The 14,930-nt window shown below is 39.7% G+C and overlaps 1 protein-coding gene and 1 pseudogene across 1 annotated transcript; one reads left to right on the top strand and one right to left on the bottom strand.

Moving 5' to 3' along the window:
- Positions 1–5,360: 5,360 nt before the first annotated feature.
- On the bottom strand, positions 5,361–7,929 carry LOC116249946 (agmatine hydroxycinnamoyltransferase 1-like; annotated as a pseudogene).
- LOC116249947 (probable UDP-arabinopyranose mutase 5) lies at positions 7,930–14,728 on the top strand. The gene is made up of 4 exons (XM_031623267.1): positions 7,930–8,212; positions 8,314–8,501; positions 13,765–13,835; positions 14,032–14,728. The coding sequence occupies exons 1-4, from the start codon at positions 7,930–7,932 to the stop codon at positions 14,726–14,728; spliced, it is 1,239 nt and encodes a 412-aa protein (XP_031479127.1).
- The last annotated feature ends 202 nt before the right edge of the window (positions 14,729–14,930 follow it).

Consider the following 14,930-nt stretch of genomic DNA (forward strand, 5'->3'; position numbering starts at 1 on the left):
TTTGCATGCCAAACCCTTTAACTTGCAATGAATCTTATTTTCCTTTGCAAACCGGAAGTTGTGAATTTAAAGTTAGATTCGAATCAGATTTGGATGGAGAGTTCGGATTCAAATTTGTGAACATCCGATAAATTGGATAACTGCTCAACGTCGGGAGATCCAAAAATAGATTATGCTCCCCCTGTACCTGGCATCTCAAGAACCGGATGAACAAAGACGACTTTGGGACAGGCTGTGTTTGCATCGACCAGTGGAACAAATATGTCCGTTGTTTGATTAATTTCCCGTGTGCGCGGAATGTGCACTTTTCTGGACCGTGAATCAAACTTCCTCTTAATACAAATTGAACAAGGTATTCTCTTATCATTGTGCCTTATAATGAATGGACAGTTTCACTTGCCGTGCTATTGAAATCACTGATGGCACACTCTTGGTGCAAGCATGGTCATGGAATGGAGAAAGTACCCCACTAACATTCCACACTGATTTCAATATACATTTTTCTAAAACTAAAAGAAAAGGAACATAAACAAATAAAAAAGAAGAAAAACTTTAAAATTACTTACACCATAAAACAAATTTTTGAAACAGAACTGAAACTGTTATATATATATCCTTTCACTTTTCAAAACATACTGTTTCATGCATTATATCAAGTGGTGCGCTTAATCATTTCACCCAATGCAATGCATCAATGGCCATGGTTAGATGGAACTCAGATGTATAGAGGATTTCAGGTCCTTACACACGCACACACATATTCATAGACTAACTAATATGCACAAACCATTTCATGATCAAACAACCTCTATAAAAGATACATGCAGTAATTCAAAAAATTTGCAATGGGCTGCCTAAGAAATGGGTGATTCGCAAACCACAGCTCAACTTTTAATTTTATCAGTTAGCCACTCAACTTTTCAAGCAAAGTGTCCAACAGCAGTCTTTTAAAATGAATTAGTGAATTACATAAATGCCCTTTAATCAAATTATTTCAAGAAAAAAATTAAATAAAAATAACAAATCATCTCCTTCATCCGATGTCAGTATCAATGTTGTCCTAATTTTATGGGATGTCCTAGAAGAGATGGTATCAATGTGGTGAATGTCTTTTTGTCTACGTTAATGTAACCACTCAACCAAAACAACAAGGGCAAGAGTTTCTTTCCCCTCATAGGGGATCTAAAATCTGTGCTATAAGAATGTTTAAATAAAAAATAGATTTCTGTAGCAACCAACAGGGTGGATGTAAAGTCCACGCTGCTTCTTTAACCATGGGATTCAATCTAGAAAAACCAAATAAATTTACTTATACATTAACAAGATAAGTAGGTTTTCTTAACCTTTAAATCTTTGAAATGTGACGAAAAATAAAAAAAAATATGTAGAGATCTTATACATATACCAAGTTATTTCAAATTTATGCCAACAGCAGATTCCTTTGTCCGATGGGTTTAAGTGCTTCACTTGGAGGCAGTCTAATGTTCCATACTCATCATAGGGATGTCAATATCTCCAATTCAGATTAGATACCTGACGGAACCATTCTAAGAAGATTTGATATGAAAAAAATTAATATCTGATTAAGAAATCGATAGGATTCAAATCTAAGAAATGACATCAGACTGGACTCGGATTAAGAAATGACATCTAATCGGATTCAGATATATATAAATATCTGATTGAATTTGGATATAGATCAAATTTAGTTTTTAAAAAAAATATCCTATACCCAATGCTCTTATATTTTGAAAATCAACCAGATTTGGTTCAAACTTCAAATTGACATTCAGATTTGGCACCGATTTGAATTGTGAAATCCAATTTCATAATTCAGATTCATAGATGTTTTCCTTTGTTTACATTCAAATCCGAATTGGAATGGAATATGTTTCATATATGTTTTTCTTTGTTTACATTCAAATCCGAATTGGAATGGAATATGTGATTGTGAATATTTGAAAAAGTGGATACCGTTAAGGGTATCTCCAAATCAAAGATGATCCATGGACAACCCTATTCATAGGGGTGCACCAAGAATGAGTTCAGTTTTCGATGATCTTGAAAAATACGTTGTAAGCTTCATATATGTGGTCTTGCAAATTGGGTAGTTGTTAGCATCCCCATAATTTTTTCCATTTTTTTTTAAAAAAAATAGGTTTTGACTAAATGGGATTGGCCATTAGTCCTACAAATACCTCGGAGTGTGGGCAGGGCTAATGTCCACACAAAAAATACCAAAACCGCCCCTTAAGGGGCAGTTTTCTTGCAAGAAAAGGGGGCCTGCGTCGTTGCATGCCCCAGCTGGGTGCTGTTGCGTGCCAGGTGCAACAGCGGCCGATGCTAGGAAAATGCATGCGGTAGCGCGCTACAACTATCACGTAGCGCGACTCGTGATCACGCGACTTTGCGTCACATGACTGCGCGTAGCGGGACATGCAAACTATTTTTTTTTTAAATCTAATTTTTGTTTAATTTATTTAAAAAGCATATAAAATTAGTTTTTTTTGAAAGCATAAAAATTCATTTTTTTTGTTACAAATGGGTGGTTGACTCCATTTTGAGCGACTCCGAACTCGCTTTAAATCCGATTTTGGTTCAGTCAGTTGTCGACCCGTTCAAACGTGCGACTTGAGTTTAAGAACATGTTTTGGCATGAGAAATGAGTTTTTAAAACGAAGAGAAATTTCTGTACACGCACAACACTCAAATTCCGCACAACACTCAAATTCCGTCATTTTGTACTAGAGTCAAATTTCAGGTTTGAAACGCTTGCTTTGGATCTGGAGTCAAATTTCAGGTTTGAAACGCTTGCTTTGGATCTGGCCTGCAGCTTTAGACTAATTTAGATAAAAAAATTTAGGGTGATTACTGTAGTGTGTGTATATATATATATATATATATATATATATATAGTTGTCATAAAAAGAACATATTATAGTAATAGGATCAAAATTTTGGTTTATACCTTACACCCAACTAAGGATGGGCATTGGTCGGGCCGCCGGCGAGTACCGGTACCCAGCCCGACTCGAGCCCGGGCCACAAAAAAAGGCACCGGGCAGACCTGATAAATGTTTTTAATTTTTATTATATTAATTATATATAAATATAATATTTTATTACAATTAATTATATTTATATATTATTTTATATTAAAAAATATATTCTTTAATTTAATCAAGTTGTGCCCGGGTTTCAGGTGTCGGCCCGGCCCGATACCTAGGCTTACAACCAAGGTCCAAGGCTGTACGGGTGTTTGGTGTGATTTCATATAGAATGAGGTAAGAGCCTACTCATGCAGGTTGCAAGTCATGGAACCTAAACTAACAGTCCATCTCAAGATGAGAGATCAGCACCATCTCTCCCTCATCTCCACGCAGAACCAGCCCTTCCACTACCATTAATGTTATCAATATTAGTATGTTTTGGATACACATTACATAGCCAGTAAACCAACACAATAAGGATCTATGGTCCATGCTCTGGTCGATGAAGTGCATGCCCTCGTCATTGAGAATGATGCACTGGTGGCCGTTGTCATTGAAAATAAGGCGGCCGGCGAAATCTCTGCACTCGGCAAGAAGTCCCCTTGTTCAATGACTACATTTGATGGGTTGGGTGGTTTGAAGGCATACAAGAAGCTAACATGGGTCTGAAATATGACAGTATCAAAGGGGCTCAGAGGGATCAAGGCATCAGTAGGAGGGTGGGTTGGGGTATTATAGGTTGGCTTGAGCAGCCTTGAGCTCCTTCTATTTATCTTCATTTTTTGCTATTTCTTTTCCTTGTTCTTCTTATGCTGCCTCCGACCGAGTGACCGCCTCTCACCTCCCGGATCGTCCACTTTTTCTCATCTAAGATTGAGGGACAGAGTAAGTATGTAGGATCCAAAATCCCAGATTGTCATGTCCAAAATAACGATGGTGACTTGTCATTTAGGTATGAGATATCAGTGGTCACCATCACTTGCCTATTACCTACTCTTCAAAGCTAGGAATGTACAACTGGGAAGCCGAGGTCGGCTCGACTCTGAATTTATGAGGCACATTCAAGCTCAACTTATTAAACCAAGTTTGTAATCTAGCTCGACAATTGGACTTGAGTTTTAACTCAATCTCGAGCTCGACTTTTTTATTAGATGAGCGAGCTCAAGTCGAGTTTACATTGGTGAGTTAGAGTCGAGCTGGAGTGGGCTCAACTCATTGTACATCTCTATTCAAAGCTAATTAAATGTCTGAGCTAAGAGTCCATCTCAAGATAAAGACAACACCATCTCTCCTTCATCTCCACCCTGCACCAGCCTTTCCAGTTCCTAAAAATGTGGTCCTCCACATCATTAATGTTATCATTAATATCATTTTGTTTCTGATGCACATTATATAGAAACTAAACAAACACAATAAGGGCATGCCTGTTTGCTTAATTCCCCTTGTAAGAGATCTAAAAGCAGTACCATATGAATTATATTGTTTAAATAAGTGATGAATATCAACAGTGAACAGCAGTGTAGGTGGATCCAAAGGTCCAATGGAGAAGGAAGGAGGAGGGGTTCCATTTCAAAGCCATGGATCAGATAAATCCTTAGTTATCTTGATTCTCATATCAACATAGATTTCATATCCATCGTAAACAAGCTTGGCCTATGGGAGCAGATGAAGTCCCTATATACATTATGGGTCCACAGCAAGGGGCTAAGTCGTCTTTGTATCGTCAACATATTAATATATATATATATATAAGGACAATTGGATGGTGACTCCAGCTTTTTAAAATGTCCCAGCCATCTAATCTGAAATGTTTGATCGCCATGATGGGGAGTTAAGGCAAAAAAAAAAAAAGTAACAGACATTTTTGTCATCTATTATTAGTTCAAACATTTTTTCTTTCCTTTCCTTTCAATTGGATGGTGCTTGTTAGTTAGTTGGAGGACTCTCAAGAGTCAGAGTTATCATTCACTGTATATCCCTTCCCAAATGGTTGACTAACCAATGGTACTGGTTTGAATTAACGTACGTGGTTGAAGGTTTCGGTAGGATGCCATTGTAGATGTTGATAGGGTTCACTTTCGTATTAAAAAGACCATTCTGCAAAATCTTTATCTACAAACATATATATCTATGGGGAGAGAATAAGAGAAAATGCTGGCTTTGTATGTGCAGTTGTGAAGTGGATTGCCCATCGGACCCATTGGTTATTTGATCCGATGGTTGTCCATTTCCCACACACAATCCCTTCCATTCTCTCTCATACTAAAAGGAAAAATCGTGTTTGGATTGTCAGCATGCATGGCATCTTCAAAAATTGTTAGCAGAAACAAAAGGTTTAGTTGGGGACATTGTTTTCTTAGAACCACACAGGAAATCATATGATCACCACAATTCACTGACATTGTCCATAAAAAAACAACATGGGGACTACCTAAACAAGTGAAAGTAGAAAGGATGAAAGAGAACATGATGTTTAACAACATGCACTAGGTATGACATATAAGTACTCCTAATCTAAATAATACAGTCCATCTATGAAGGATCCCATGTCCTTGTCTAAAGAGAAACAAAGACATCAACATCTCCAATGCCAGTGAAGGAAGACACAATATGCAAGAACCCTTCTACTCTCGAATACGAAGGTACAAAGAGGTGAGGGGGGTTTGTACCAAAGTCCATGAGATAGAAGGGGATTCTCAACCAGGAGGACACTTCCAAGTCGGGGCTCAACACCACGTCTCCTGCATATGCGCTTGGCACCAGCCCTTCCATCTTTTCCTCTGAGCTTGAGAAGTCGATGAATGACCTGAAGTAGTCGTCATCGACTCGAGCAACTGCATCATGTATGAGCCTAGCTGCATTGCCCACTGGCTTGGACAAGAGGTCTTTCACCTTAGAGTGAGGCCAAGCCCACAACACCACATTGCCCAAGTAGCTCATGGGCACAATAGGATTCCTCATTCTAAAGCGACCGTTCAATGGAATCCTTACTGTTGTAGTCAACTCCTCTTCTAGTTTCCTGACACGGGTGACCTTTCTCCAAAGGTGGGCAGTAAGGCACTCAAACTTAGTGTAAGGCTTATCACAAGGATTGTCACCAGAGGCCTTGGACTTGAGGTTGGTTAAAAATTCAGAAGAGAAGTGTGCCCTTTCCATGACAATAGTGTGTTGTAGCTCTGGGTGTTTGGCAGTTCGATGATGGCTTGTATACTCAATCTCACTGTGTTCAAACTGAAAGTGAACTGAAAGTGAGGAGGGTTGCGAGGGACGAAGATGGAGCGGTCATGCAGGGGGAGTGGTAGAACAGGGATGCTGTTGCGCACAGTTTGGCCCCATGCTATGAGGAAATGGCTGAAAGACAGCGCATCCACAACTGCATGGTGGACGGTGCAGCCCACCACCATGGAACCACAAGCAAACCTGGTGAGCTGCACCTGAAACAACTCCTCCTCTCTTCCTGTAATGTGTGGGTGCAAGTCGTGGTAGCATGGAGATGGCTTGTCCATCAAGCTACCGAGAGGGGAGCCGGAGGTAGCTTCGATCAAGCGAATGCCCTCATCATTGAGAAGGATGCTTTGGCAGCCATTGCCATCGAAAATGAGGCGGCCAGCATACTCTCTGTACTCGGCAAGAAGCCGGCGGAGCCCTTGTTCAATGACTTCATTTGATGGGTTGGGAGGTCTGTAGGCATACAATAATCCAACATGGATCTGATATGTGACGGTATCCAAGGGGCTTAGAGGGATCAGGGCATCTGTACCATGGTGGGTTGGGGGTATGATAGGTTGGCTTGAGCAGCCTTGAGCTCCCTCTATTGATCTTCATTTTTCTTGTTTATTTTCCTTGTTCTTCTTATGCTGCCTCCGACCTAGTGATGGCAGGGAGGAAGATGTGTTATAAACTACGTGAATTGGCCCTTGTATCAGTACACCTAGTAAATGTGAATGGACAGTGAGTTGTGTGAGCTGCTTGGTGCACGCAAGACATATAAGTAACAAAAAAAAGTGGGAGTTGGTGTAATCTAAAAATTTAAGAGAAATTTTCTCGTTAGCCTTTTATTATTTTTTTTTGTTTTCTTTCTTATCTCTACAAAGTTCTTTTTTTCTATTAACTTGAGGCATTTTGATCATTAAGCATATTGGCACACAAAAAAATTGTGCACCAGACACGGCATGTAACCAGATTCAATGTGAATGAGTGTATGTAGAATCTAATATCCCAGAAAGTCATGTCTAAAATAATGATGATGACTATCATATACCTATCATATGTGCATGACATATTAGTGGTGACGCCTATTTTCTGCTGTTCAAAGCAAGGAATGTACAACAAGCCAGCTGAGCTCAAGCTCGACTCGAGTCACGTATTGTTCAGCTCGTGCACAAATCTCACTCGACTCGAGCTTTATGAGGCAAGTTTGAGCTTGTCTCTTTCGCTATATATATATATAGGTTAAAATGAAAGCCACAAAAAGGATATTAAATTTATAAAGATATTACCAAAACATGCCACTAATGATTAAGAAATAGAAAAGACACATTTCAAGTCAAATTTAAATGAGTCGAGCTCATGTTTCTCGAACTCCACATGTTTAACTCGACCATCAACTCAACCTCAAGTTTCAACTCTTTTGAACAAGTCATGCTTACATAGGCAAGTTCGAGTCGAGCCCGAATTAACTTATTGTACATCCTTATTTAAAGCTGATTATATGTCCGGAAGGCCATACAGCTTGGTGTGAGCTCAATACATATCAGCCAGTACAACACACTCCTATGACATTAATGGGCAGCTAACAGTCACCATTTAGAAGAACAGTTATACATAGAAAGAGGTAGGTGAATAATACTCTTGGAAATTCCAAGTCATGGAAAGAGAACCTCACCTAACAGTCCATCTTGCACCTACTCCCCTCTTTTTCAATACCCCTATGACCCATATGCCAAGGGGTCGGATTTCGTTCGTGGGTATCCTTTCGGTCTACGGTGCGGTATCTTGTGGGCTTTGGCTCTACAAACCGAACTTTGATGCATCTATTTTGAAGTCCGGGAAGTGCAACAATAGACTTGTAGATGCAGTAGTGATGGTACCCAAGGGTACCATGCTTCCTTTGAGCAGTGTGAATGTTGAGTTTGACTGGGAATTGATCAGACCAGCTTTGTTCTCCGGGTTGGTATTGGCTGGAGATGGGAAGGTGAGAATGAGACGGTTGAAGATCTATGGTGTGGGATGTGTGTGAAAATGGTATGTGATCACTTGGGGTAAGGTATCAAGAGCGGTACGCCATATGTACAAAAGACATGGCAACGGTGAAACTGAGCAGGAGATCCAGATGGAGTGTACCATGGAAGGTACCAGCCTCCTCCAGGTGGCAGTTCCATTCTTCCAATCAGTGAGGTTGCCTCAGTCACCGCAGAAGAATGCTTTGTGGAGATGGCAAAACTGGTGAGGGAGGAGCTCGGACGTGCTGACCCAAGCTTTGCTCGAGCCATGAATGCCATGGAGGAATGGGTGCGGGGGTGAAGGTTTATGCATACCAAGCAGTGAAGTTGGGTACTATTTGGTACCAACTCTTGATTAATATAGTTGCTAAGTTGATAATGGTGCATATAGTTGAAGGGGCCTTACTTCTATTGCAAATGTATGGATCGGACCGGACATTTGGTCTTGCCGTTCAATTCAAGAATGTAGGTGTTTCAGTTAGGGATTTAAAGGAGTCGGGCTTAGATCTGATCCAGGAATTGCTAATTCCAACCAAATGGCATTATACATACTTGGGTTTGGACCAGATTAAGAGTTTGATGCACTTTTTTCAAGTTAAATTTATTTCCAATTTTGCAATGTCATTGTGTTCAGATTTTATTCAGTTTCACATTTGATTCAGATATAAACCCAAATTTTAATTAAATGTGTATGCCAAACACTTTAACTTGCAATGAATCTTATTTTCTTTTGCAAACTCGAAGTTGTGAACTTAAAGTTAGAGTCGAATCAGATTTTGATGGAGAGTTCGGATTCAAATTCAAATATAGTATACTTTTCTTCATTTAAATTTGAACTCAAATATGTGAATATCCGATAAATTGGATAGTCCAATTCATTGACTTAATTGTCAACTACGTGCGATAACTGCTCAACGTCACGAGATCCAAAAGTAGAGCATGCTTCCCCTGTTCCTGGCATCTCAAGAACAGAAGAACAAATACGACTTTGGGACAGGCTGTGTTTGCATCGACCTGTGGAACAAATATGTCCACTGTTTGACTAATTTCCCATCCGCGGAATGTGCACTTTTCCTGGACTGTGAATCAAACAACCTCTTAGCACCAATTGAAAAAGCTATTCTCTTATCATTCTTGCCTTATGACGAAAGGACAGTTTTACGTGCTCAACAACATGACTCACAAATAAGAGTGAGTAGCCTTTGGTGGTGTCTAGGAGTTGGACAGGGCCTGAGCCGTAAAAAAAACCTCAGGCTGGCCGGGACCCAAGTAGAAATCTGGCCAGGCCAGGCCGCCAAAATGGGACATGGGCTGTCCCGGCCCAATGCCCACCCTTAGTGGCATCACATGTCACACAAGAAGATGCAAGAGCGAGTGAACAAGTGTCTGTGTGCGGAACAGACACATTACCATGGAACAGTTTATTCGCACTTTGGAATGCTGTGATGTGGATCCCACCTCAAATTGACAGACTTGTTGAAGGAGCAAGCCTCATAAAAAATGGATGGCCATTGCGATGAAGCCTTCAGTAGGCAGAAGAGTGCTCTTATTGAGGAAGATGGTGCTTTCCAAGTCATTCACGGCCAAAAGAGATGCTTCAGACACACCCTTAGTGGACTGCTACTGGAGAATGATCACCTCATTGCCCTCGAGCGATGAAAACTAAGCAACATCGGACAACATTACTCAGTGCATGAGAAGGAGATGAATGCCATAATACGCACCTATTCCAAGGATTAAACAGACATTGGTTTCTTGGTGTTCCATGGAACAGTTAGCAAACACCCTCTAAAGGTATTCGAAGTCCTGTGGGCTGTGGGAGAAAAACATATGACAGACACCATGACAATGTAGATCGACCATGTCATGCAAAGGGCATGCCATCAGACCACCACTGCTATGTGAAGGGCATGTTGTGAGAGAATGGAAAGCAGTAGAAACAAACTTAAAAGAAGCTTAGAATTGTAACCAATGTAAAAGAAAAGAGGTAGTCAGTAATAATTCAATAGTTATTGCTGTGTAGCCGATCTCTACACATTGAACTTGCTGAAGAGAAAAGAAAATAAATCCCTTCTTCTCATGGATGTAGACATAAAGCTGAACCACATTAACTCTCTCTAGCTTTTATTCCTTGTCTTTGTTCCCTTCTCATTTTCACTTTATGGTATCAGAGTTCCTTCTTGAACCTCACATGGCTGACTCAAGCTCTGCATCATCACATCAAACCAAAATTTCCTATCCTTCGACTCAACATCATCAAGTTCATCTCTATCAAGTTGACTCATTTAAACAATCATTTATGGTGGTTTGATTGAAAACCATAACTTGCAATTATTTATTGATGGCAACAGCAACGCTCCTTCACCAAATATAACCACCAAAACTAGTGAATGAGACCTGCTTGACCAGAACTCTATCCAATGAGGTAGTAAAATTTGTTCTGTTGGACTTGAAACAATACATCAAGTATGGTCCACACTTAAAGAGAGCTTCCTCGACTATCAATAACAAGAGTGCTTTCTTTTGCAACAACTTTTAAAGGAAGGAGGATCTCAGAAACTTGCACAATATATAGGCAATTTTAAGAATATTTGTGATGATCCGGCTCCCAATGACAAGCCGGCTGGTTTTAGAAATATGGTCTTCTTTCCTCTTAATGGCCTTGGTTCTAGTTACGAGGCCTTTAATACTACCATGATGAAGCCACCTAATCCATCTCACAAGCAGGTTGTAGCCCTTAAGTAGACTCATGTTCAAATTGCTTCAAGAAAATGAGATAGTCTATAGTGGAGAATCAAATTCTCACATCATCTATTATGGTCAATGTAGAAACAACGAGCAGAGCAAATACAACAATAGAAGAGGCAGTCAGTCATTCTAACCAGCTTTCATCTAGTGCCATGGTTTTGGACCCCATGGTCAAAAATATACTCGATAGAACCAACAATCAAATCAACAAAATGCCAATACTTCATAGACAAGGAAAAAGTTATTTGTCAAATTTGCTCAAAACCTAGTCACACTGCTACAAAATGCTCTCACATATTCAATCAAGCTTTTAAATCCAATCATTCCCTTCAGGCATTAGCAGCCATGAAACTATCTGGCAACCACAACCAGGACAATGCTTGGTTCCTGGACACCAGTGCGAGTTTCTACGCTACCAATGACCCAAGTATTCTTTCACATGCCTTTCCTTGTAAAAGATCTGAACGTATAACGATAGGTGATGGTAGTAAGCTAAATATATTACATGTTGGTGAGACTAGTCTTCATGTTGATACGGTATACTGCAGCTCCATGAGGTGCTTGTTGTTGCTAACATTAGGAAAAAAATTAATATCTATTGGTCAACTTACATAAGACCAGAATTTTTATACTTTAATTTTATGAAGAAAAGCTTATTATAAGGGACATGAGTAGTAAGCAAGTGATTGCCAAGTGGAAGAGGAACACTAATTTGTACGAGCTCCCAACAAAACAGCTAGTAGACTTTTTCTCCATAAGGACATGTCCAGTCAATTTTGAGGTTTGGCACCAGTGGCTTGGTGATCCACATCCCAACATAGTTTCTTTCTTACAAAAAACATGGTCATATCATGGTTTTGAAGTCCAACAGTAGTGTCCGCATGTGTCCCGGATGTGCTGTGGCAAAGTCTTGCACCAAGCCTTTTTTTGTTTCACCTAACGCTTATGAGGAATATTAGATAAAAGTGCATTGTGACCTTTGGGGTCCCTCACCTGAAATTTCAGTTCAAGGATTTCTTCACTATGCTTTGCTAGTTGATGTTCGTTCACACTTCATTTGGATATATTTAATTAAAAGAAAGGCGGATTTCTTTGATTGCTTCTGTGAATTCTAGACATCAAACATTCTTTAGGGGACATGAGACCCAACATATCATGTCTTACCCTAAAACATCCAAACAAAATCGACGGCACTGTATTTACCATTGAGCACCGTTTGTCTACGATGTTCCATGCTAATATGCCTCTAAAACACTGGGTCGAGGCTTTTAAACTGCGGTTTGGATTTTAAACAGATTAACATCAACAACCTTATCCGTAGAGACACCATATAAAAAAAATTATTTTACCAAGACCTTGGTTATTCATATCTAAGAATTTTTGGAATCAGGTGTTACTACATTTACAAAACTACGCAAAAGATAAATTTGATTACAGATTCATGCAATGCGCTTTCTTAGGGTACAACGAATCACGCAAAAGCTACCGATGTCTCCATGGTCCATCATGACACATGTACATAGTCAAAACATTGTTTTTGATGAATGTTGTCTTCCTTTTAAAGCTATGGGAAACACTACTGCTGCTCGGACATTAAGCAACAGTTCTTTTCTAGTTGGATGAACCTAAGACATCAATAATATCAAGAACAAGGAGGCACACCAGAGTAAGACTGGGCATCAGGCCAGGTACCCGAGCTTAATTAGGATCAAGTGGGACTGATAATATTTTTTAACATATATTTTATTGACTTTATATACAATCGACCCCTTGCAATACCTATAGTTGGATGATTGAAACCAACAATGTCATTCCCACCTTTTTCAAACATTAAATTCTTCAAGGCATCGTTGGCAGCCTTCAATATTTAACATTTACAAGGACTTAATTATCATATAGTGTGAATTAAACTTGTCATTACGTGCATAAACTAACTCAAAATCATTTCCAACTTGTCAAGAGAATACTATAATACATTAAAGGCACTCTGCATTTTAGACTTAGGATGCTACAATATGGCTCATTAAATGTGTATGCCTTTTCAGATGCCCATTGGACCGACTTTTCAGATGAAGAAATAAAATAAATCCTTTCTTCTCATGGACGTAGGCACAAAGGCAGAACCACATTAACTTTCTCTAGCCTTTATTCGTTGTCTTCGTTCACTTTTCGTCTTGTCGTTTTGACTTGACAAGCAATGACATGAAAATTGGTGAAGAATCATGAAAAAAACCATCTGCAACAACCATAGATGCTGTTGTCCTAATTTTGAATGAAAATCAACTGAAATCCGGTCAAATTGGCAGCTGAAAATCCACAAGAAAAGCTCTCCTTAAGTCCTGAATCTATCCAAGTTATGTTTAGATGACGAAAATAACAAAAAAAGAAAGAGAAAAGAAAAAAATAAAAACTGATTGAAAATGATCAAAACTAAAGAAAAAATAAAAACTGATTGAAAATGATCAAAATCAATTACAAAATAAAAAATAACAGCCGACGAACATTCCACAATTTAAAGTTGCCAAAGTTGGCCGGAATCTGGCCACCATGAGGCATTTTAGTAGTTTATAGGCATTCTGTATATGGTTTGGGGAATTTTCATAATTTTGCGATGCTTCACCATAATGTCATGTCCTAGCAGTGTCTTAGGTGTGTCCCTATCGTGTCTCTCACACGTGTCATAGGTATAAGTGTCCCCTTTTAGTGTTTTAAGTGATTTTTCTCATGAGTTAGACCAATTTGTCATTCACTTTGCTTTTGGTTGATTTTTCTGACTTTAATTTACAATTTAGTGTTTTTTCTAGGGTCATGCTAAGTATAGTGTTGGTTTGCCTTTTCTTGGATTAGAAATGAGCTTGTTTTCCTTCTCCTTTAGGTATACTTAGGGTTTTTATTCCCAGCGCTTGAATGACATAAAGTTGAAGATTTAATTCTTGATTTGGTAGAACTTCTCTTGAAGCAAGGCTTATGATTTATTTTCTTACTTTATTTTGTTTTCTTTTTATAGGTAGGCATCATATCTTTGGCATTTGTTATTGGTGCAACAATAAAAGCACAACTTCTTTGTTTAGGTTTCTTGTCAGCAATATGCTCCTTCCATTCGACCCGACACCTGCCACTCCTCTCTTTTTCAATACTCTCTACCACCCATATGCCAAGGGGTCTGATTTCGTTCGTGGGTATCCTTTCGGTCTACGTTCCGGTGTGAATTGTGCGGTATCTTGCGGGCTTTGGCTCAACATACCAGACTTTGATGCATCCATTTTGAAGTCCAGGAAGCGCAATGATAGACTTGTAGATGCGGTGGTGACGGTACCCAAGGGTACCATGCTTACATTGAGCGGTGTGAATGTTGCATTTGACTGGGAATTGATCGGACCGGCTTTGTTCTCCGGGTTGATATTGGCTGGAGAAGGGAAGGTCCGACATGAGACGGTTGAAGATCTATGGTGTGGGATGTGTGTGAAGGTGGTATGCGATCACTTGGGGTATGGTATCAAGAGTGGTATGCCATACTTACAAAGAGGTGGTGATGGCGAAACTGAGCAGGAGATCCAGATGGAGCGTACCATGGTAGGTACCAGCCTCCTCGAGGTGGTGGTTCCATTCTTCCAATCAGTGAGGTTGCCTCAGTTCGCGGTGACTGCAGAAGAATGCTTTGTGGAGATGGCAAAACTGGTCAGAGAGGAGCTCGGACGCGCTGACCCGAGCTTTGCTCGAGCCGCGGATGCCATGGAGGAGTGGGTGCGGGTGTGGTGGTCAACATGATGGTGTTACCTTCATGTAATATCGAAACTCAATTGCTCAAGGTGATATGTACAAATCTCATGTAGTCTGTCCCAAAGTTCTTTTATCATGGCTTGGAATAAGAGCCTGTCAGCTATGTTTGCGTCCATTTATTAAGTTCAAAAGTCAACACATAACTAAGTAGCTCTTGGATTTCCACTCCTCAAATGTAAGGACTTCTCTT

The sequence above is a fragment of the Nymphaea colorata genome, chromosome 3 (assembly GCF_008831285.2).
Source record: "Nymphaea colorata isolate Beijing-Zhang1983 chromosome 3, ASM883128v2, whole genome shotgun sequence".
Classification (NCBI taxonomy): Eukaryota; Viridiplantae; Streptophyta; class Magnoliopsida; order Nymphaeales; family Nymphaeaceae; genus Nymphaea; species Nymphaea colorata.